The sequence below is a fragment of the Sphaerodactylus townsendi genome, linkage group LG03 (assembly GCF_021028975.2).
Source record: "Sphaerodactylus townsendi isolate TG3544 linkage group LG03, MPM_Stown_v2.3, whole genome shotgun sequence".
Taxonomy (NCBI): Eukaryota; Metazoa; Chordata; class Lepidosauria; order Squamata; family Sphaerodactylidae; genus Sphaerodactylus; species Sphaerodactylus townsendi.
Genome location: NC_059427.1, coordinates 72,960,966 through 72,984,512, shown reverse-complemented (window position 1 = coordinate 72,984,512; position 23,547 = coordinate 72,960,966). Strand labels below are relative to the sequence as shown.

The following is a 23,547-nucleotide window of genomic DNA, read 5'->3' as shown; positions in this document are numbered from 1 at the left end:
ACCCCCCCTCCCCTTTTTAAACTAAGTAAGCCCAAAAACTCAGGCAATACCACTGATAGTAGTAGGTGTGTGATGGTACTGTGCAGAATTGTACTCATGATAGACTAATTTAAACTTTCAAAATGGATTTGGTATTGCTTACGTATCTGGTATTTTTCATATATATGTATATTTCTTATAGTTGGAATAGACCAACAGTGTAGTTAAGTGGTATGCTGTCTCACAGTAAAGGTCTTACAATTTTCTAGGAGCATGGGTTCCATCTAGGTTTTAGAAGATGGTTAATTATTTCCGTTATAGTGATGCATGGGCAACTTGGTAGACAGCCATTGTTGGACTTCAGTTACTAACGGTCCATGATTATTTTGGGGGATTATTCTGGGAATGCTTGGAACTTACTAATAAGAAATTGAGCGGGTGTGCTCATAGCAGTACAAATTCACTTATTTAAATATATTGTATAATAAAGTTACAAGAAATTGAAAATGAAGAAACATTGTGACCATATGCTTTGCCTTCCATTAGATCTGATTAAATCAGTTTCTGTATTCTTTAAATATAATATCAGTGTAGCTTAGCGAAGAACAACTTTCTTTGAGTTCCTTAATCTTTCAAGCTTGGTGTGGTGTGGAAACATGACTGTTTCTTATGCCCCCACCGAACATCCTGTTCCGTTAGAAATGAAGTCTGTGTGACTACAGGCTCATATGCATATGGTTTCTAAGTTTTCATAAAATAAGGCGCTAGAAAAAAATTGAATGTAGAGAGAGCAGACCTAAGTAGCTTTACTCGGAATCTCAACTAGGAGTATTCAGTGGTGCTTTCTCCTAGCAAAGTGTTCTTAGGATTGCACTGAAACCCTTCTTTGGATGTGGTTCCTGTTAAGGTCATGGTTTCTGCAATGGAGTAGGCCAATTTCACATAGAAGGAAAAATTTAGTGCTTCTTAAGGCGGTGATTCTCATGTTTATAGAAAATTAAAACACAGGGAAACTTGCTTCTATAAAATGATTTTATTAGGAAGGAGGAAAATGTTCAAAGAACTGGACGGGTTCCACTGGCTGAAGAAAACATGGGGGAACATTCTAGTTTTCACATATGCAGAAGTACAGAGTAAGTGAGAATGGCCATTGATTCAAAAGCACTGGCATGGATGAGAAGCATTCAGTTTCAAATTACAGTAAAACATATTTCATTTGGATATTAGGAAGCATTTGCAAACTCTGGCTCATTCCGCACATGCAGAATAATGCACTTTCAAACTGCTTTCAGTGCTCTTTGAAGCTGTGCGGAATGGCAAAATCCACTTGCAAACAGTTGTGAAAGTGGTTTGAAAATGCATTATTTTGCATATGCGGAAGGGGCCTCTGTGAGGCAGTGAAATCAATTATCAAGAAAGTCATATAGATTTAATCCTAAGAATTTTTAATGAGGATGTTGGATGTAAGTATAATAGGGATCTTGGTTTGGTTATATATGATTTGATCATTAAACAAGAAACAAAATACAATTTTTGTTTACTGTTGTATATTTTATACCGCTTAAAACCGATATGCTTTTTTTTTGGCAAGGATTCTCCCCTTATTTCTTTGGATGCTTATTTAATTTAGTATCACAATCCCTTTTTTATAGCCCTTCTAGGGGTGAGTGATTATAGTAAGAGATTTGAATTGATTGTCATTGTTTGCATTCACATAATGTGGATAAGAGGTTCTGTTTGTGCTAGCCAATATGTGTAGGTGATGATCATTTCACGTGTCTTTGTTGTATGATAATTGCAGTGATCAGATGGGAAAAAAAACAAAGCTAAACTTTGTTTTTGAGATTGTGAGTAATTCTGTAATAAGGAGATACAGGACTGATTGATATATTTCAAAAAAATCCTTTAGTGGCTTTGTAAAACCATTGATAACGTACATTAACTTAATTATATGCCTGAATGGGAGATGTGGGGAGCCATATTTCAAAGTCAAGAGACCAAGGTCAAGAGACTGATAGGATGGAATAGCCTACATGTACAGTTTTGACTTTCTGAATTTTTATGTCACTTGCATTTGGTACAGTGAGGTTATTAGGAGAGAAGGCCATTGATTTGGGAATGATACAGAGATCTGTTCTGGCCAGTCTTCATGGAAGGCAATGAAAAATTCTGCACGTAAGCATTTTTCCCATGGACATTCTGCTGAGCCTGTCTTGTCTCATAAAGGATTTTGTTAATATATGATATATTCTTGGTAGAAACTAGTTTAATTGAGAGTCATTGCTCCGCTGTTATGTTCATATTGTAGCACAATTAATGGTTGTAAATAGGGTTGCGGCCTTTAGCCAGCTAAGGATACAAACTCTAGTAGTGAGCAGAGGTCTGTTAAATCCCCATTGACTTAAATGGGTCTAGGCAGTGTAATTGTAGAGGACTGCCATTCTGTAGTTGCCTGCCTCTTCCTAGCAACTCTGGATTTCCCTGGCAGTCCCTCCATCCAATCACTAACCAGGGCTGATCCTGCTTAGTTTCTGATATCTGACAAGATCAAGCTAGCATGGGCCATCCAGGTCACAGCCTGTGTTGAGAGGTGGCAGTTTGAATGTGAAGGCAAATCATAATCAGTGGCAGGAGCATTTGTTTATGTAAGGGTACAATTTTCATTTTTGAGATTATTTTGGTTTTAGTATGGTATTGCAACAAAGAATTTAAGAGGTGACTTAATTCTAATATTGTGAGCAATAACTTTAAGTCATCTCACATTTACTAATAACTTTCAGGTTGATCTACCTCTCTGGTTGAGAGAATGGAGGAGGGGGAAATGATGCACTCAACTGTTTTGAGTTCCACCTGGGGAGAAAAGCAAGATATAAATTAATAAATCCATTGATGAATGCATGCAGTTGACTGATTAAAGTGCAGATGTTAAATTAACAGACAGCACAGGTCAAAGCAGTTACTGACTTCCAATTACTTAGTAGGGTATAGCTGCTGAGGTCTACACTGCAGAGTGCTCTAGGATAGTCCTGATTCCAGTTCTTCAGAATAGGGACCAGCAACTGGAAACCCAAAAGTTCAACCACACACATTCCAGTTTAGTTTGGGGCATTTGACTAATGGAAAAAGAATTATACGCTTTTCCACTAAAAGAACCAAGTGTGGTCGTATGTGCTGCAGCGGAAGTCACAGCAGCGGGTCTCCACACTTCAGAGTAGTGCAGATTCTTGTGCAGCATCTGACAATCTTGTTGAAATCATTATTCCCTGTGCTGTTAAACACAGTACAATGGAGAAAGAGCATTCATAGTGCCCCAGATGGCTATTGGCAAGACTTACCTTTCTCTATAGTTGCGCCTGCTGTTTTGTTTCCCACAGCAGCTGGAAGTCTATTGAATTGGAACCAAAATGGTGGGTACAATTATAGAGAAAGGTACAATTTGCTAATAGCTGTCCATGGCACCAGAAATGCTTTTTCTTCACAGTGCTATGTTTAATAGCTGAGGGAATAATGATTTGATGAGGGTGGCATTTTAATAAGATTGTCAGACACTACAAGAGAATCAAAGGTGGGGGAGGAGGCAGGCACTAGAACCCTGGCAGAGCAGTCCACCACGAAGAAGATCCAGGAAGACGTGGCAGGTTGATTCACACATCTCCTGAGTTCTTTTGGTGGGAAAAGTTATAGTCAGGTAACCAATCTCATATTTTTGAAATACACACTTAACTAGTACAACAAAAAGTACTCTGTTCATCAACAAGTTGATACTTAACGCTAATTACAAAAACTTGTTACTATGAAACAGTGAAATTAACTTCTGAAAATTGTGTGAATTATAATTTCTAGCAGCAATTGTAAATATCATCAGTTTGTTAAAAGCAGCCATTTTTAAAGAAATAGAATGTAAAATCGAGCTAAAGCACCACAACTATTAAAAAGACACTAAGTAGGCAGAAAGCCTATTTCAAGCATTACTAGTTTCTCCCAGGGGCTTTAGAGAATACGCGACTAGATCCTGTGGAGGGGGAACTCCCTAGTTTCTGCAGAAAGTGGGATTATGGGCAGTTGTAGACAGTGTGACCTTTGCTATAGATGGGTGCTTGTGCTCATGTTTCTGTTTGGAGATGATTGCAGTTACAACATGTGGCCTGTGAGAGAAGCTTTATTGTGCTGTGGAGAGCATTTATTCAAGTTTTTTCTTGGTTGCACTCTAAGCCAAAGCTTTTTGAGCTGACTTACCAAATATAATTAAAGCAGTCATGTTTCCTGGTGCAAGCAACTATTATTGCTTCCCTAGCTACCAAATAGTATTATGATAAAATAATTAAGGTAAGCTGCCATCTGCAGAACGGCATTACACTTTTGTGGAATATTTGGCAATTTATGGTTGCTGTAGAATACTCAGTTGGCAACATTTGGCCAGGGTCTTTGCTTATATGCCAACCTGTACTGCAGTTACAGTCTTGGAGGCAGGAGGACATGTATGGAAAATGTCTTTTTGGTGGCGTGGTGGGACCCTGTTGTGTCCCTCCTCAAACTGGTCCTGGAATAAAGCTAGTTGCTGCCCAAGAGCAACACGTTTAGGAGACAACTCATTAGAGGAACTATTTGTGAGCCCTGCTGCTGCAGATAAGCAAGTTCCATGTGAGAACTGTAAACTGTCAATTAACAGGTGGAAAATATTTGGATATAACAGCTTTTACTAAAGAGGGTATGTCTATTTATTAACAGCATTTGTACCAAAAATACTGAATTTTGACCTGAAGAGGACAGTTTCGTGATGTTGTGCATCCAGAACTTTTCTCAGTCTCTGGTTTACAACCCCAAAACTGGGTACAAGATTTAAAGTGTTGTCTACCAACTTGGCTATATGTTGTGACAACTAAATTTATGTTTAACAACTGACTGATGTTCCTCTTTCTCTCTTGGTGTGCAGCAATTTCAAAGGAACACTGGAGTGAAAATACAGTTATACATGTAATTTTAAACGCTGGTAAATAATGGACCAGTAAACTAGTCTCTTGATTATCATGGCATAATGCTGATTGTTGTGATAGTGTTTGTCAAAGCTCTTTCGAAAAGGAGGAACCAGGCTGCTGCTGATGCAACATTTTGTATTTTTTATGATGCAAAACTTTGAGGGAAATATCTTTTGCAGAGCAATCTTGTGCATAGTTGCTCTGGTCTAAGCCAACTGAAATTAATAGTCTTAGACTGAAGTAAATCTATGTGGGATTGAATTGTGTTCATTTTAGCCATTGTGCAGTTGCTTTTTAAGATCACAAATTGCATACGTTTTGCCCAGATTGTTGCCTAAATTGATAACTTAAATTGTTAATTAATTGCAATAATGTATTTAAAATGTGTTGCAATTGTTTTTTCTTTTGGATGGGAGATAAGAATGTCTTGATTACTTTACAAACACAAACATTAGAGCAAGGTGAATAGATTACTTGTTGAATCCTTCTTTTGCATTTAGACATTGCAAAAAGAACATGTAAGTTAAATGCAGTACAACTTATTGTCCATTATTTAGGATCAGTTGAATGCCATACCAGATTTGTTTTTATGAACAGAGGAAAATTGAGAGTAGATAATGCCCATAAATTGGCCTAATTCTTTACTCTTAACACTGGCTCTTGGAAATTCTATAGTATAACAAGTGCCAATTCTACTCAGTCTGCCCTCAGTCCCGTCTTTCCCTGTTTCAGCTGTACTTTCCTTCAGAACCATTCTTAGCAGTGATCCCATTACTCGTCTCTCTCCAAATTTTTGTCTCTACCAAGCTGACTGGTTTTTGTTGAACATTGAATGGAACATCATACCCAAACAGCTCCTTCCTAAGTAGCTTCTCATTCTTTAAAGCAGACGAGAGGACAGAAAAATTGTTTGGGTGCAAGAGGTGTTTGAGCCAAATTCTTTTTCCATTTTCTTATTGGGGCACCATAGATTTCTGTGAGGTAATTTGATGGACAGAGTTAGGATCAGGCACCAAAGAGCTGTATTGCATCTGAATTGGCTACGATAACCTCTCTTGGGGCAAGAGATTTGGGTTTTGAGAGTGTAACCCAGAGTCTTGTAAAACTGGTATAGTTTTTTGATCTAGAAGAATAGTTTATACATTTATTTCAGAGGCTGGGGCCCATTGCCACATGTATCTTTGCTTGCATCAAAATGTGGAATTTGATGGACTTAAATCCCCACTCTGCCATGGCAACTTGCTGACTGACACACTTTCAGACTGATCTACTTCACAGGGTTGTTACAATGATAAAATGTAGGAAATGAGAACCATGTAAGCCATGTTGGGTCTCCATTTGGATGAAAAGCAGAATGGTAGAATATATGTTAATTTGCTGCAGCCTGCAACCATGGGGTGAGAGTCAGAAGCCACAGGTGACATCCAAAGTTGAGCAGATGACACAAAAAAGTTTAAAAACTCAGAAATGTATAAAATATATTGTTTAATATAAACATGTACTATCTTTTAATATCATAAATATGCGCCATTAATTTTTAAAGTGAAAATAAAAAAAGAAAGATCAGACTTCTTCTCTGGCATGAAGGGAGGGCCAAAATCCTTCACATGGATTTCCAGATCACGGACAGCACTGAGCCCTAATTCCACTGAGGTGGAAGGGAGAACTGTAGTAATAATATTGCAGCCATGCCCCAAATGTTCTTATGTTGAGCTAGACTTGGTCTTTACAGTTAGATTTGAGTTCAATAGCACCTTAGAGACCAACAAGCGTTTCAGGGTATAAGCTTTCAAGGGTCAAAGCTTCCTTTGTCAGACACAATAGTTAAACAGCAGTGTTCAATTCACGGATGCAGATTTCCTCCCCACTCCTGCTTCACCATGCTTTGCCCCTTAAAACCAGTGAATGAATATCACTGTAATAATGGGAAATCTGCAGTGGAGGGATAGGTATGCTGAAAACATACTTAGGATCCAGGAGACTAGTTGTATTTCAGGCTTGAAAAATAATATATGGGTGAGGAATTAAATTAGATGGCTGTATTAAAAATATAGCAGGGTTGTGGTATGAATTTCATTATTTTTAAGTAAAAATAGATACCAGATTTTGAAATGTGTTTCATATAATCTTATGAGTATACCAGATATATCAACAATGTTAAAATTATTTGTGCCAGCTGTTGAGCATATCATTTATGCTAATTATGGATCAATGATGTGGAGTGGAGAAATTTTTGGAAACTTTTCCGATACTATATTTCTGTGTGGAAATTTCTCCTTACCTATGCAGATGTTTATCTATAATTGCCAGGGCTGTTGTGAATTAACTCAACCATGTCAGATGGACTAAATGTGGGAGAAGAGGCGCAGACAAACTCTAGTGTTTGTACATGGTCCCAGGGTGTACGTGCTACATTGCCTAATTTTGCTAACGTTATATAAAATGTTTAAATTATTTATTTAAATTTGAAGCAGGGCATTTTCTAACTTCTGTGGTTGATTAGAATATTATTCCACACTGCCCAGTCATCATTATGCAGATCACAGTGTGGAATACCATATTTCCAGATGGGTAAAATATTTGGCAGGCAATGTTGAGTTCTGTGCAATTTGTACAAGTTTACTTAATCTGTCTTATTTTAGTGACTTTTATTTTGATCAAGAGTTTGTATCACTCTTTGATGAAGAGAATATTGTGACTGTAACACTTGAAAGAATGGAGTTATACACACCATTCCACTGAAATCTCGTCTGTGAACTTCCTTGTTCATTTTCTATAGGACTCTCAAACGCAAAGAATGAACTTTTTTTTGTTAGGTTAACCAAATCAATGTCCAATCTCTGCTGTTTTCTGGTTCTGTGACTTATTTGCTAACTTTTCAAGTCAGGAATATGATGTTACAATAAATATCACAACTTGTAATGCTGTGAGCTAATCAGTATTTTTATAGCGTTTCTAACTCTGGAAGCTTGGAAACCCACATACTGGTAGCTTTTCTTATTGTGAATATATCTACATACAAAAGTGCAGAATGATAAACTCTTTGAAGTAACTCATGGCATGAACATGCTAAATGTAGGCTAATGATGGATTGTGCTGTGCTCTGGAACAGTGGAATTGACCCAAAGTCTCTCCCCAATTCAGTTTTTAAACTATAGTGGATTATTGCACCCTTATAACACAGACTTGAACATTGATATTCTGAAGTAAATCAGGTAAGTATGCAAGTATTTTGTATTGTCAGAAGATTTCACAGATGCAAACACCTGGCTGTTGTGGGGTTTCTGGGCTGTGTGGCTGTGGTCTGGTAGCCATAGATGCAGGTGAAACATTAGGAGCAAAAACTATCAGCTCATGGCCACACAGCCTGGAAAACCCACAACATCCAGTATGCAAAGCTTGTTTTATATAGCACTCTCTTTTCTAGAACATCTCTGTGATGCTGTTTATTTTAAACATTTTTAACACTTTTACCAAAATCCAAGTCCTATGGAATTCTCTGTTGAAATACTTCCAGCTCAGAAGGGCTACCTTCTGTCTACATAAGGGAACTTCTTTCAGCAACTGTTGTATCCAGGTTGCAGTTTGCCTTGCATTCCAGTTCTACCCAAACTTTCACTATGCAAGTACATGGACACTTTCTTTTTCTGTGCTACATGGGAAGCTTCATTTTGGCTGAGAGCCATAGTGAGCTAAAGTTATCATGTTATGAGCTAAAGTTATCATGAATAATATTCATGTGAATGCAAGTATAATATTGTGAACTGATACTAAAATGATTTAAGTAAGGCCTGTCTTGATAACTTTCCCCCCGTTTGAAGCAGAGTGGTGGTCTTGAATTATTTACTCGTTAGTGGTCACCAAATGCATGTAATTATTGACCCCATATAATATACAGTTTAATGAAATGTTGCATGATTTCCTTGGGATTAGAAGAGAAGTATACTTTGGTTATTTGAAAGGACATTTTTCTTAATGTCACTGCCATCACCTAAAAATATGTATTAAGAAACAACATTATCTAGTACAGTGATAGTGCATCATATTAGAAAGCCGGGAAATGTCTGGATTTCCATTGTAGTTTAGCAATCAGATTGGGAAGGGAATTACTAGAAGCCTGAACAAGTGTACGCGTCATCTCATGTACATCAGAGATAAACTCTGACAGAAAACACTATAATTTTATAAACTGAGCCAGACATAGCAGTGATCAACAAAATATGCATACTGCTTTAGAGTAACAAATATAAAAATATGAAAAATGGATCTGGTTTCAGCGTTCCCATTACAATGATATGTACTTAGTATGGATTATATAATAGTTTTGTGTACTATATTTTCCACTGTTTGATATCTGCTGGTTTCTTTTTTAAAAAGCTCAACTTGATTTAATATTGATTTCATTATTTTGTTGCAAGCTACTTGGAACATAAATATATGGAGAAGGGGCAGATAGCATGTTATATACCTGTGGACATAATCACAAAAAGATATGTGAGGCTGATAACAGATGTTTGCTATCAGTTCTCCTTACAAAGTGTTCCAAATGGGTTGAAAAATGATACTCATGTCTTTGCTTTTGAGGCCTTCTCTAGATTTCCACTTGGTTGTTCAGTCACTTGGCCCATGACCAGTATTATGCCTTTTAAATAAAAGCCTTATAATTGCAAGCAGCTATCTCTCAGCTCTAACTTCTATTTGTAATGTGGAGGTAATACGAATGACCCATCTTAAAGGTAGTTAGGATTGTTAATTATTGAAATGATGTATATGAAGTACTTGAAAACTATTAAAGATTTAAGCTGAACCTAAAGGTGGTTCTTTGCATCCAGTTTGTAGCTTTGAGTAAACTTAATTAAAATGTTTTCTCGTTGCCAGCAGAAAAGATGTGTGTGGTGTGTGTGGCCAATGTGGTGTGTGTGGCCAATAGGGCCACTTACAGTCATTCTCAGAATTGGTAGGGAATTAGTACTTTTTTAATGGATAAGGAACATTTCAGTTGTTAATGAGAGAGTAAAAGCTGCAGAAATCCTGCGGGCAATACTACGAAGTGTTAATTTATGCAAATGTGGTTTATTTTGCAGTTTCCAGTAGAGCTGAAAACCAGCTTAAATTAACATTATGAATAGGTGTTAATAATGATAGTTATTAATAGCTTGGTTATTTCAAAAGCTTCTGATTGATATCTGCCTGACTACCCCCCTTCCCAAAAAAGAACACACTGCTAAAAAGGTGGGATAAAAGCGGTTATTTTGGAAGCTGTCCAGACATTTTAAACAGCAGACTGTAGCAATTTAGAAGCACAACGAAGAAGTGAAAACAAGAAAGCAGTTTTCATTAAAAATGGCTGTACCCCAGCATTGATGTGAGGGGTAGGGAGGATCATAGGAAGGGGATATTTAATTACAAATATTTATGCCTTGTGCTGAAGTACTGATGCTGATTTTCTCTGCTAGTTTATGGGTGGCTTCAAATTCTACTAGCCTTTTCTGGACAGAAATTAGTTTTGGAGTTCTTAAAATAGTTTTATCATAATCTTCTGTGGGGAATCTTGGCTGGGATTCAAATAGGCCTAACCTGGAAAGTTCCCCATCTTTTGTAGGTGGCTTTTCAAGGGCTGGGGGTAGAGTAATAGATGGGTAAAGATGGCTGAAAAATCCCTTTGTGTTTGAATTATTGAGATAGATGAAAATTGAATAGTGATGTAGTTGTGGGAATGGCACAACATTATTTAGCAGTCACACCTCAGTTCACTTTTGTGAAGGTTTGCAGTGGTACGCCAAATTGTAGCATGTGCTCATAAGTGAGTGAAGAGTGTAGATGCTTGCTGTGTGTCGTTGTGTCTGAAAAACAAGAAGAAACATCTTTTTGCAAGCAAAGTGGAAAAGTGAACCAGAGCTTAGTAGATACCTATTTATCTGTGCTACTGCTCTGTAAAACTAATGATTCTTGTTAACAAAATACTAATATTGGGAGGAAGGGCAGAAATTGGTGGTTGAATCCAACAAGCTGCTGTCCTTGCCCCTGCTACAGTAAATCTTAGAGATTGAAGGCTTAGAAAAAATGGACGAATCTGGATGCTTAGGAGTGAATTTGCAAGCAAGATTGAAGGGTAGTTATAGGGCACTTTCGCAAGTTCAATTCACTTTTTTAATGCACTTTTTAGCTGGATTTTACTGTGCAAAATAGCAAAATCCACTTGCAAACACTTGTGAAAGTGGGTTGAAAGTGCATTGATCTGCATGTGTGAAGGTGCCCGTTGAGAGAAATCCCAGGTGGTGAGAACCGCAAGCTGAAATTCCGTTTCTGAATAGGATTTGGCCAGATTCTGGTATCAGGTTTATTAGACTTTTTCCTTGATAGAAAAGAGCAGCCTTTGCAGTCAAATAAGTGCACAAAATTGTGTTTGTCTTTGTAATTGTATACTTGTAATTGATATACTTGTAATTGATAACTTGTGTGTAGGAAATGAGGGCAATATTTGTGGGTTGTTCATATGTACATATTTGTGAACTCCCAGTTGAGTTTCACCACTTTTCTTCCCTTCTGTTAAGGGTCGCACCAAGAAGAAACCTATTCCTGTGAAGTATGAAGCTGGGGATCTTGTGTGGGCAAAATTCAGTAGACGTCCATGGTGGCCCTGTAAAATTTGTGCCAAACTGGTAGAGATACCTGCCCTTGACTCCTTCATAGGGCTAAATGTAGAAAAGAGGTGTATTGGGTCCTGAAAATGTGAGGGTTATAGGACTACTTATTAATTGTAAGATTTTAACTAATTAACCATTTGTCTTTTAACTCTCTTTTGATTCAGTGTTAAAAATGGCACATTTACCAACATTTATGTTTTTCATTTAGAGAAAATTATAATAATAGAACTGCTTTAGATTGTTAAAAAAAGCGCCAAATTTAGAGTGTGTAAATTTATAAACATCAAATTTTGTTTACAGGTTAACACAAGACAACCTCTCAATATTAAAATTAAAAGCAATGTATAATTTTTCAAAGCCTATTTAAAGTAACTCACCAGAACTAAATAGCTTCAAAAATGTGCATATTTAATGTGTTATACTTCCAGATAGTAAACTGAAATAGATTAAAATTAATTGAACTAGTAATTGATAACTTGTGTGTAGGAAATGAGGGCAATATTTGTGGGTTGTTCATATGTACATATTTGTGAACTCCCAGTTGAGTTTCACCACTTTTCTTCCCTTCTGTTAAGGGTCGCACCAAGAAGAAACCTATTCCTGTGAAGTATGAAGCTGGGGATCTTGTGTGGGCAAAATTCAGTAGACGTCCATGGTGGCCCTGTAAAATTTGTCATGATCCTGTGCTAGATACTCATACAAAAATGAAAGGTAATGTATTACATAGTCCAAGATTATAGGACTTCATGTAATTGATGCTTCTGTGGTCTGCACTGTTAATTACAAATTCTGCCTTCCTGCTTTTGCACAGCACTTTCCTTATAAGCTATATTAAGTATCTTAATCTTTTTTGGTTTTTAGAAAAACTCAAAGTATAACTAATAATTGTTTAATTAACAGCTGTCTTCCTCATTTCTAATACATTTTAAGTCTGATCATCTTCATGAATTTCTTGTTACTTGTACAAAAGTACAGTTAGTATCACTGATGCTTATTTTAAAATATTATTATAAAAGAAAAGGATGTGTTTCTATGCTCACTTTGTATTGTCACTCCCACAGCATAATATATTGCCAGTGGCTGAGTGGAAGAACCTGCAGCCAAATGTGTAATCACATCATTCCAAAACCAAATTCCAGATTTTTCCCAAATCAGTGAATATATGTGATGGACTAAGACATCACTGATTAAGGATCAGCTTATACAGAGGAACTACTAGTTGCCACCAGATGGATTTTTAGCCTTTTTAATCTCCATTCTAGACAGTTGCTCATGGGATGGAACAAACATCAGAATGGTGGAGTACACACTTGCCTGTATCAACATGAGGAATAAACCTCTCTCGATCAAGAGATATGACATCATTTAAGTTCTGCTTTTTAGGCTGAGGGGATTGAAGGCAGAGGGACTGGTTTGAGCCCATGTCCAGTCAGCTGCCAATTTGGAGGAACAGAGTCTTTGCTTTAGGTTGGGAAGATTCAGTGAGAGAATTATTTTTGCCATAGTCTGATGGCATGAAACTGAATCTACTTCTGAGTAAGACCTGTACAAATTAGGGTCTGTTTCTGACAGTGATGCTGCAAATTATGACAGGAAGCAGGAAGGGTTGTGTCAGTACTTGACTCTCTTGGTACTTTCTTGTATGCTCAGGGTAATGTTGATCACCACTTGGGGGTCAGGAAGGGATTTTCCTCCAGACCAGATGGGCTGGAGGTCCTGGAGGAGGGTTTTTTTTTGCCATCTTCTTGGCATGGAGCAGGGATCACTGGAGTTGTGGGTAGGGGGAAGCTAGTTGTGAATTCCCTGCTTTGTGCAGGGGTTGGACTGGATGACCCTGGAGGCTCCTTCCAGCTCTGTGATTCTGTTATTTCTATTCCTACATCTTGATATGACTTGCTAATCTTATTAATTTTGTTTTAATAGTTTCCAATCGTAGACCATATCGGGAGTATTATGTAGAAGCTTTAGGAGAACCGTCTGAAAGAGCCTGGGTTGTAGGAAAAGCTATTGTAGTTTTTGAAGGAAGACATCAATTTGAAGAACTGCCTGTCCTTCGGAGAAGAGGGAAACAAAAAGAAAAAGGCTATAGGCACAAGGTAAAGCTCTTGCTTGTCTGTATTTTGTACTTGGGAATTAATTTCAGCTGCAGAGATTTCAGCACATGTCTTACTGCTCTTCTTGAGATCAGTGAGAGACCATAAGTTGGTCTGGATTGTGCCTATAGCATCTCAAAGCAACAGTGAGTCACTCAGCATTGCTTTGAGATGCTCAAGGCACAATCCAGACCTTGGATCAGGCCTATGAGTATTATGGATCAGGTCTATGAGATGCTGATTTTTTTAAAGAAAAAGATCTAAGGCATTGGTGCATCTGGGTTGGCTTGTATGGGAATAGTGAAGAGAGCAAATAAGGCTACACAGGGCTAGTGCATTAAAATGAATTACATTGAGACAGCTTTTGAGAATGTGTCCCACTGTTAATTCTGAATCGTGGATAAAGCGGGCTGTGCTGCAAAAAAAAAAAAAATCACAACATCTTGGTCAACCATTTGAATTCTTTTAGGAGCCTGCATCACATTTTAGATGTCAGTGTTGAATTAATATTTCCAGTTCCCAGAAGGTGCCATAAAATGCTTAGGTGCCCAGACAATGTGCTATGTAGGATTGTTCTGGTCCAGTAATAGAACCATCCAAATTCACGTACATTCTTTTGTCAGAATTTTTGGAGCACTTTGGATATTTTATGAATCCCGCTTTGCAACAAGAATTGTAACATTTTGTGAAAGAAAACAATGTTTACCTCTCTGCATAATGTTACTATTTTGTATGGTATAAATATTTGTTTTCAAACTATTCTCTCTCTTTTCAAGGTTCCTAAGAAATTTATGGCTAAATGGGAGATTAGTGTTGGACTTGCAAATGAATGTCTTAAGCAGGATGGTGCTGAGAAATGCAGCCAGACTTCTAGCCATCAAGATAACGAGAAGAACATGCATTTAATGGAATCTTGTACAAAGAGGTCCTTAAATGAAGAGTGCAAGCAGCTGAATGGATGTTTTAGATCATTGGCATTGGACTCTAAACATTCCACTGAAGAAAAGGAAAAGACATCCAAAGCACGAATAAAGAAAAGTTCTGATACAAGGAAGAGAACTAGAGTCAGAAAAAGTAGTTCCAAATTGGAGACAGCCAAGAGAGAGAGTGAGGGGAAAGTGGCAGTGAACAAAGTTAAAAATGTGATCACTACAGATTTGCCAGATAAGCAGGCATCTCATGAACTGTGCAGGATAGCAAAAAGCTTAATGGGATCCAAAGGAACTGTGGAAAACTACTTGCTCTCTTCTTTTGGAGAGAGGCAATTTGACAAGAAGTTTATGAAAACAGAATACAAGGCCTCTGATAGAAACTGCCAGCAGGAGGCACCCAAAGCAGACTTGAAGAAAAAGAAAAACCTAGCAGGCTTTATGTGCAGTTCAAAACTGCATCACTACTGTTCTGCAGCTGATGATGGAACAGATAAACAAATGAAATCTGATTCATCAGATAATGGTACTTGTGATCTAGACCCCCTTGACCAAAGTAATGCAGTAGCTCAAAGTGTCCTGAAAAATGGTGATTCTGTCAATAAAAGAAAAAAGGAACTGTCTTCAGGGTCAAGAACCATTAAACGTTCTTCACACATCTCAAAAAGCAGCAATTCAAGTAGCAAACCTCTAAAAGGCTCTTTAGATGCAAATGCCAATGTTGAAGCAAGAGGTGAGAAATTCCATAAGCTGCCCCTTGCAGCTGAGGTGGCCTCAACTTACAGGAATGACAATCTAACCCTTGTAGATAAGCACACTACACTCCAAAGTAAGGGGTTTACAAGTCAAATGGATACAAAGCAGCCTCAGTTCAGAAGTATAAAATGCAAACATAAAGGAACTGCTGCTGGGACAAACTTCTCTCACAAGGAAGACAAACGTAGCCCCAACTGCTGCTTTTCTGCTGCCAAAGGTTCTGCTGGGCCTCAGTTAGATACACCTGCCAAAAGTGGGAAGGTTGATGGCCCAAAACTTCTGAACACCACAAACCAGAAGTCCCGTGATTCTGCTGAAATAGAAACGGCAGTAGTGAAACATGTGCTTTCAGAACTGAAGGAACTGTCTTGTAGGCCCATGAACGTTGAAGCTAAAGACTGTGGCCCAGCTAAAACCCCTGGGCCCTTACTCTTTTCCTCTGTCTCTGGGCAGAAACACTTGCCTGTTGAGCCTGACTATAAGTTCAGCACCTTATTAATGATGATCAAAGATATGCATGATAGTAAGACAAAAGAGAAACAGATAATGACTACTCAGAACATAGTCCCTTATAGAAGTGCTAACAGCGGGGATAGTTCCGGAAGTTGCGCTCCAAATGATTTGACATCTTTGCCTACAAACGAATCCACTCATAAATTAGAAAAAAAACGAGATAGTGTTCAAGAACCAGAGTGTCAGAAACCCAAAGAAGGTCAGTCCTCTTTTTCACATGGTATCTCAACCAAGTTAATTAATACTGGTGCTAACAAAAGGGAACTCACAAATGTTACTGTTTCTGGTACCAACTGCACTGCAAGGCACAGCTACCCAAAATCTTAGCTTCTGCCCAAACTAGTAGCTTATGCAACTTCAAAGAGCAAGTCACTAATCCAGCTGTCCAGTTCATCTGAGGGTGTACCTCATTCACGTAGAGCTACTCAGGGATCAGTTGCTAGTCTTGTATAGAATGGTGAGGATGACATTGCAAGGACATTGTCTTGGGAGTTGATGGGACACTCCCCTGGAGACTCTGCAAGTTTCTCTGATGGCAGTTTAGTCCGTATAAAAATTAAATCAGAATCTGATAAAAAGAGAGCGAGCTGCAGTTTGATGAGCCTAAAGATGTAACCCACATAGCACCCCAAAAGCAATGGCAGCATTTTAACCAAAGCTGTCCTAAAGCTGGTGGGGGCATTGGTAGACATAGGGAAACAGAACAGCTGTATGCCATTGGCACCTGTGAAACAGAGATGAGTGTGGGAGTCTAGATCTGTATGGGATCCCAGATCAAAGAAGACCTACCAGGCAAGATCAATGAGAACTAGTTGGGCAATGCTCCACTGTAATAAATGGAGGAAAAAGAAATCTCCAGAAATGGAGCTTGCAGTTTGATTTCCCAGTCTCAGTTCTCTGTGCAAGGTCAGGAAATTAAACACACACCGTGACCCTATACATTTCCATGTACTATTCTCAACATTACAATCCTATGCAAAGTTACGCCAGTCAAAGCCCCTTGAAGCACTCCAGACTGGACTACTGTAACTAGTTCTATGCAGGACAGCCCTTGAAACTTCAACCCCAGAAACTTCCAACTGGTTCAAAATGAAGCTGCACGGGTCCTTACTGTGGCAAGCACGTATTCAACCAGTGCTTCACCAGCTCCATTAGCTCCACATAGAGAACAGGTTTAGGTTCAGGGTTCTGGTATTAACCTTTGAAGCCTTAAATAGTCTGGTCCCTTTTTATCTGGGAGACTGCCTCTCCTATTATGTTTCCTAAAGAGCCCTATTCCCAGCAGATAACAACTTACTGGTAGTGGTGGTCCATTGCCTGAAAACTGTCCATCTGTCATCAGGTAGGGCCAGGCCTTGTTTGCCTCTGGTCCTGGCCTGGTGGAACACTCTGTCAAGAGAGACCTGGGCCTTGTGGCTGTTCGGCAGGACCTTTAAAACAGAGCTGTTCCACCAGGCCCGTGTTTGACACTTCCAACAGTATCCATCTAGCTGGCCTCCCTCCCCTGTCCCCTTTTTGCTGAGGATTTTTATTATTAATATTATTTTATTATTTTATTATTAATGATTATTAATAATGAAGGCGCTTGGATATTATATGGAAAATGTTTTCTTGTGATTGATTTCTGTAAGCCACCTTGAGGCCACTTGTGGAGAAGGGCAGCATTTAGATTTAATAAATAAAAATGAATGGACTTGGAATGGAGTACTTCTGCGTAGGATTGCAAAACACAGGATTGTAAGAAATCCACCATAGTTTAGGGTTAAGCATTAATGCTACCAAACAACTTGAGAAATCAATAGCACTGCTGTTTAACATACTGAGCAGAGAGTGTGAAGATAGTTGGGCAGCTGTTGTTTCATTACTGAGTATTTTCTTGTTGACATACATTGCATTGCTGAGTCTTGGTCTATGTTTTTAAGGCGAAATAAGGAAAGACCATTCTTTCCTATAGTTAAGTTTTATAAGCCTTCCTTTCTTTAGCGTGTTTGTTTGTTTTTCACTGATAGCACCGTGTAACTGAAACTTTTTTGCGTTTATGCTAATTTGGGGGGAAAAAACCAAGAAAGTCTGATGGAAATTATTATTTCTGGAATGTTTGCTCTATTGTTAGCTGTACTTTGTTTATCCTGAACTCTGTGCAAAATTTAAGTGCCTGTGCTTGGAGCAGATTGTTGAATTATTGTTGAATTCAAAATGAATTTCAACAGAGATAAATGTAAGATACTTAGGCAGAAAAAATAAAATGTGCAGATATAGGATGAGTGACACCTAGCTTGACAACAGTACCTGTGAAAGGGATCTGGGAGTTTTAGTAGATCAGAAACCGAACATGAGTCAGCAGTGTGACACGGCAGCCCAGAAAGCCAGTGCAATTCTGAGCTGCATCAACAGGAGTATATCATCTAAATCAAGGGACATAATAGTACCAGTCTATTCTGCATTGGTCAGACCTCACCTGGAATACTGTGTCCAGTTCTGGGCACTGCAATTCAAACTGGAACAGGTCCAGAGGAGGGTGACCAAAATAGTAAAAAGTCTGGATTCCATATCCCATGGGGAACAGCTTAGGGAGCTGGGGATGTTTTGTCTGGAGAAGAGAAAGCTAAGGGGTGACATAATAGCCATGTTTAAATATTTGAAGGGATGTCATGTTGAAGAGGGAGCAAGCTTGTTATCTACTGCTCCAGAACCTAGAGCAAGGAGTAATAGATTCAAGGTACAGGAAAAGAGATTCCACCTAAACATTAAGAAGAACTTCCTGACAGTAAGGGCTGTTTGACAGTGGAATACACTGCTTTGAAGTGTGGAGGTGTCTCTTCTTTGGAGGTTTGAAACAAAGGTTGGATGGCCATCTGTCAAGGGTTCTTTGATTGTATATTTCTGCATGGCAGGGGCTTGGCCTTGATGGCCCTTGTGGTTTCTTCCAACTGTATGATTCTATGTGAAGTTTCTCATGTGCTTCTCATTGTTTGCTTCTTCCTGAAAAAGTATGCTTGCCTCATGAAATGCCTGTCCATAAAAAGCCATTCTTGCACATTGAAACTGGCACGTCAGAAGAAGGGCGTGAGTCTTGAACCCTTCTGTGCAGCATCTGGCTTTGAATGTGCATGGAAGGCTTTTTGTATGAAGGAGAATTCTTGCACACTTCCCCCTGCCCCCCCCCCCCCCCGCCCCAAATAGTTCAGTCCACATAAAGGTTTAAGCTTCCTCATCTGCACTTTGTGAGAATTTTGCCTTAGGGATCCAGTCCAATGCTGGACAACAAATAGTTAGTCAACTTTGAAAGAAGTATATCAAGACAGACATGAAGTGAAGAAAATTCTACTTAGAATTTGCAAAGCCGTATATTCTCAGTTTATTCCATGGAAATATTGAGACTTACTCAAGTTTTTTCTTTTAAACTTAATTCAAGCAGATTTCTATTTTCCTAATTAAAAAAAACCCCATCTATAGATATAAGTGCTGATTTGGAGAAATAATTTATAATTACATTATTTAGTTTTCTCTTGCCTTGTGCAGAAAATGTACAATTTAATCTGCAGTGGCGTGAGTCCGGTATGAAATGTATACTGCAGCAGACTCAAAGAAGGAAATTTTGGAATACTCAATTCTGCAGTCCTATACACAGACTTCTAAAATCCCCCGAGGTTTGTGGGATTGCTCTAACTGCTCCTGTAGACTTCAATGGAATACCTAACAGATCAATACATTTTATCAGTCAAATTTTAATTTTTATCCATTTGTAAAATCAGTAGTTCATAAATTCTGAAGCTATTGAGTTAAACTGTTGTATATCTAGTTCAGTATTGTCAGTTCTCGTGGGCAAAGAGGCTCTTGGCCTGAAAGCGATCTTCCCACAAGTTCAAGGTTTTTAAACTACAGCTGCCAGAGATTGAACTTGGGACCTTCTGCCACTAGGCCTTAGACCCTCCCCCCAAATCCACTGTCTAACTAAGGTCACAAAGTGATTAGTGGAGTTCCATTTATAATTTACATAGCCTTTACAGTTCTGTAATGTATTAATATTCTTTGATCAATAGTCCCTTCCAGAGGCAGTATTCCTGATTGGGGTACCACACTGAGCTGCCTAGTATATTTTCACTTCCTTACAAGTTTTATCCAAATAAAAATAAAATTATCAAGAGATTCACATTGGTTCAGAACATTCCAAACCATGATTTACCTTAGTCCCACAGAAGTCTGGGACTGAACGCCAGAAAATAAATAGTTTGTCATTCGTGAGCTTTGTGTGTCTAGAGGAATGTTAGTTGGTTTCTGATCCACGCTTGAAGTTTATCTGAGTAAGCCATGGCTAATGGATAGATGTGCTGTACAGCCCTACCACATTATAGTTAATCATCGGCAAAATAAAACTTGCTTCATGTAATTGTAAAAACAGGAGCTATTGACAAATGGAAATAGTAGGGAAGAGTAAGGGAAGAATGATCTGAACAGTTCTTGTTAGGAGAAGGTGCCAACAAAGACTTTATTCCTGCAAACAATATATGAGGTAGCATAGCTGAACAGTTTCACTCAGATTGCAGATTGGTGCTGGTGTGGTGGAATATTTCATCACTTTAAAATTTCAGCTCACAGAAAGCTAGCATGTGGATCGGGGGTCCTTTTCCATGACATATTGCTTTATCTGCTGGTTGGAAAGAGTAGGTCAGAGGCAGGAGGCCAAGCACTGTGAATTGCATATCGAAGTTCTCCTGTGTCTGTTACACCTTAGACTGTACACTTGCAAATGCTGTGTGTTTTGCCCATGCTCTCATACAGATTTATGTAGCATGAAGAAAACAGGAGCTGTCGCTTTCTCCAAGCTCTGCATATAGGGCAGGGATTCAAAGAGATCTCTGAACATGGAATGTACTTTCTCATAAGAAAAATGGTTGTGTGTTGGTTATTTCCCTCCCCTTCAGCAGCACACCTTTCTCTTTCACGTGTTATTTCATCTGCACTTTTTGACAGTAGCTAGATTTTACTGTCTCACTGTTTAATAAAGGTGTACTAGTGGTGAACAGCACATCCATAGATTAGTATATATCTTACTCTGATTTGAAAGTTTGATTAAATCATAGTTAGCTTCCCTGTACTTTTATGGAGGCACTAATCTTACAAAGGGTCAACTATTTACTTTCTGATGTTTTTGGTTTTCCATGGGACTGAGGTCAACGATACTTCTGAATGTCTCATGCCTAGTGTGAGTTCATTGGGAGTTTTCCCACTGGGTAAAAGGAGAAAGGAAAGAATGCAAGGATATGTAACAGTTGATAGTGGCATTAGGGATGAGATTGATAATGTGTGGCATTTTTAATAGTAGAATGCCTGCATCACTTATGTTAGCTGTGCATCTCATGACAGGGGTAGGCCACCTTGTTTTATCCCAAGTGCTAAAAAGCATGCAGTCCACATATGATGTTGATATACAGGCAAACAAAATGGATTGGGGCAGATAGGGGCTGTTGTTGGTGATGTAGTTGGAGCAGGTGGCACTGCCAGCATCTCAGAGGTTTGGCTCAGGCTTGGCTAGTAGCAGTGCAGATCCGGGAGGCTGTGATGGGTATAAGCCATGCCTGCTGCCCACTTCTGTACTACTGACCCCCAGGGCTGTCAGGGGCTCTGTTGCTTGGGTGAAGATGGGACTCTGGGTGCCGAGCAAACTGGTCTGCTGTTCCACTGTTGGCATGGTTGCCAGGGGTTGCCTGTCCTACTCACAGACTAAATCTGATTTAAGTAGCACCTTAAACAAAATATTCCAGCTGTCATTGATCAAATCTTGCTTTGTCCGATACAAATGATTCATGAAATGTTATACACTGGGGAGTTTTGTTCTGTAAGATGCTACTGAACGCGCATTTGTCTCCCCTCCTTCAGACTAACTAGACTACCAACGTGAAACTGATACTAGCTCTGTAACTTGGACCAATTTTATTACCTCCATACTTTAGATTCAGGGGTGAGGGTTCAAGTAGAGCTATTGCTTAAAGCTATGTAGTGAATTCATGACTGAGGAATTATTTAATCCAGAGATTTCCTGATTGAAATATAGTAATTTTAGAAAAGGGGTAGAACATATTTTAGCGAAAATGGTTTCTGCAAACAAATATTTCAGCTTCATGTTAATATGTTATATAATATTTCAGTTTATGAATAAGTTGTAGTTGGACTCCTTCAAGCACCTGTCAGCTGTTGGTCTCTCTTGCTGAGTATTGTCTGTCCTTGACTGGCAAAGGCTGCCTCAGTTTTAGACAGAGAAAGGTATTTCCCAACATTGGTTACCCAAGATCCTTTAACAGGAGATGTAACAGATTAAACCCAGAAGCTGCTGCAAACAAAGCAGGTGTTCTGCTTTAGGAGATGAATTTTAGGTTCATTACTTAGAAGTCAGGAAGGACTACTCTATGAATGGAAAAAAATATTTCATAACCAATCAGATAAATGCTGATGAAATTAATTAAGGCACTGGACTTAATGGGTTTCAGAATTGCAGTACTAATGTTGCATAGCTGTTTTTTGGTGCCTTTTTATTACTAGTTTTCTTTATCAGTATTTGTCAATTATTTACATTTATCACTTGTAAGCATGCTGAGTATTTCACAGTTTTGTCATGACAGCAACTTGTGTGTTTGGCTCAAGGTCCTATTCAAGCCATAACAAATTTTCAGATATAGAAACTCATAGCGAAAGCTGTTTTATATCCTCCTGCTGTTCTACTGATTGAAGTTAGGGGAGTAATTTCACCCCTATTCCTCTCCTCACTGTAGATTCCTGACCCATGTAGCTTTATTAGTTTAATTCAATTTATTTGACAACCTTTCCCTTACGGGCTCAGGGTGTCATACAACATCAACATAATAAATATAATAAAATCCCATAAAAAACATACATTCAAGGGAAGAATGATAAATGTATCTGTGAATCCCTTTCATACCTATTTAAAGAGAAGGAAGGACAGGGGGAAATATTGGAAAAGGCAAATCATGAAAGGGATGAGGAAAGGGGAGGCCAAATTGGTGGACTACTGTTCCTGTCCTCAACCACAAGCCTGATAGAAGAAATCTTGTCTTGCAGGCCCTGTGGAATTGTACCACATTCCTGCTTCTTTCTGAGTCTCTCAACAATACCCAGATGGGGGCAGGAGTAAGAGGCTGCTGTAAGAAAGAGAAGGCAGAGAAGGATCTGCTTTCTCAGGCAACTTGTCCATAGGATATTCCCCAATAATTCTGCTAGACAATAATTTAAAAATGATTACCACATGGCATGCTTCCAAGACAAACAAAAAGAAAGTAATGTTTATAGGTTGTACAATTTTGAACAGTGTGAGGCAAAGGTAGAAATGCTGTTGACTTCCTCTTCTGGCCAGCTTCATTAAACACAGGAGTGACTAACTCCTCCCCTTGTGTATTTCACACATGCTAGTTCCTATGCCTTTTCAGATCAGAGGCCAACACCAAAGGGAAAAGGAAGCAGAGACTCTTTATACCTTAGGTCAGGGGTCTTCAAACTATGGCCCTCCAGATATTCATGGACTACAATTCCCATCAGCCCCTGCCAGCATGGCCAAGTGGCAGGGCTCATGGGAATTTGGGTCTATGAACATCTGGAGGGCTATAGTTTGAAGACCCCTGCCTTAGGTAATATTTCCTTG

The 23,547-nt window shown here is 38.7% G+C and overlaps 1 protein-coding gene across 2 annotated transcripts in view; it reads left to right on the top strand.

Annotated features, from left to right (window-relative positions):
* The window catches only part of NSD1 (nuclear receptor binding SET domain protein 1), a 58,784-nt gene that overhangs the window by 2,963 nt on the left and 32,274 nt on the right, over positions 1 to 23,547 (top strand). Inside the window, exons 3-5 of one of the 2 annotated variants that reach the window (XM_048487829.1) lie at positions 12,178 to 12,313; positions 13,526 to 13,698; positions 14,472 to 16,092. In XM_048487829.1, coding sequence (XP_048343786.1) covers positions 12,178 to 12,313; positions 13,526 to 13,698; positions 14,472 to 16,092 — 1,930 coding nt within the window. Of the gene's footprint in view, positions 1 to 12,177; positions 12,314 to 13,525; positions 13,699 to 14,471; positions 16,093 to 23,547 lie in introns of those variants that run through there. The other variant, XM_048487828.1, reaches the window with a different exon arrangement.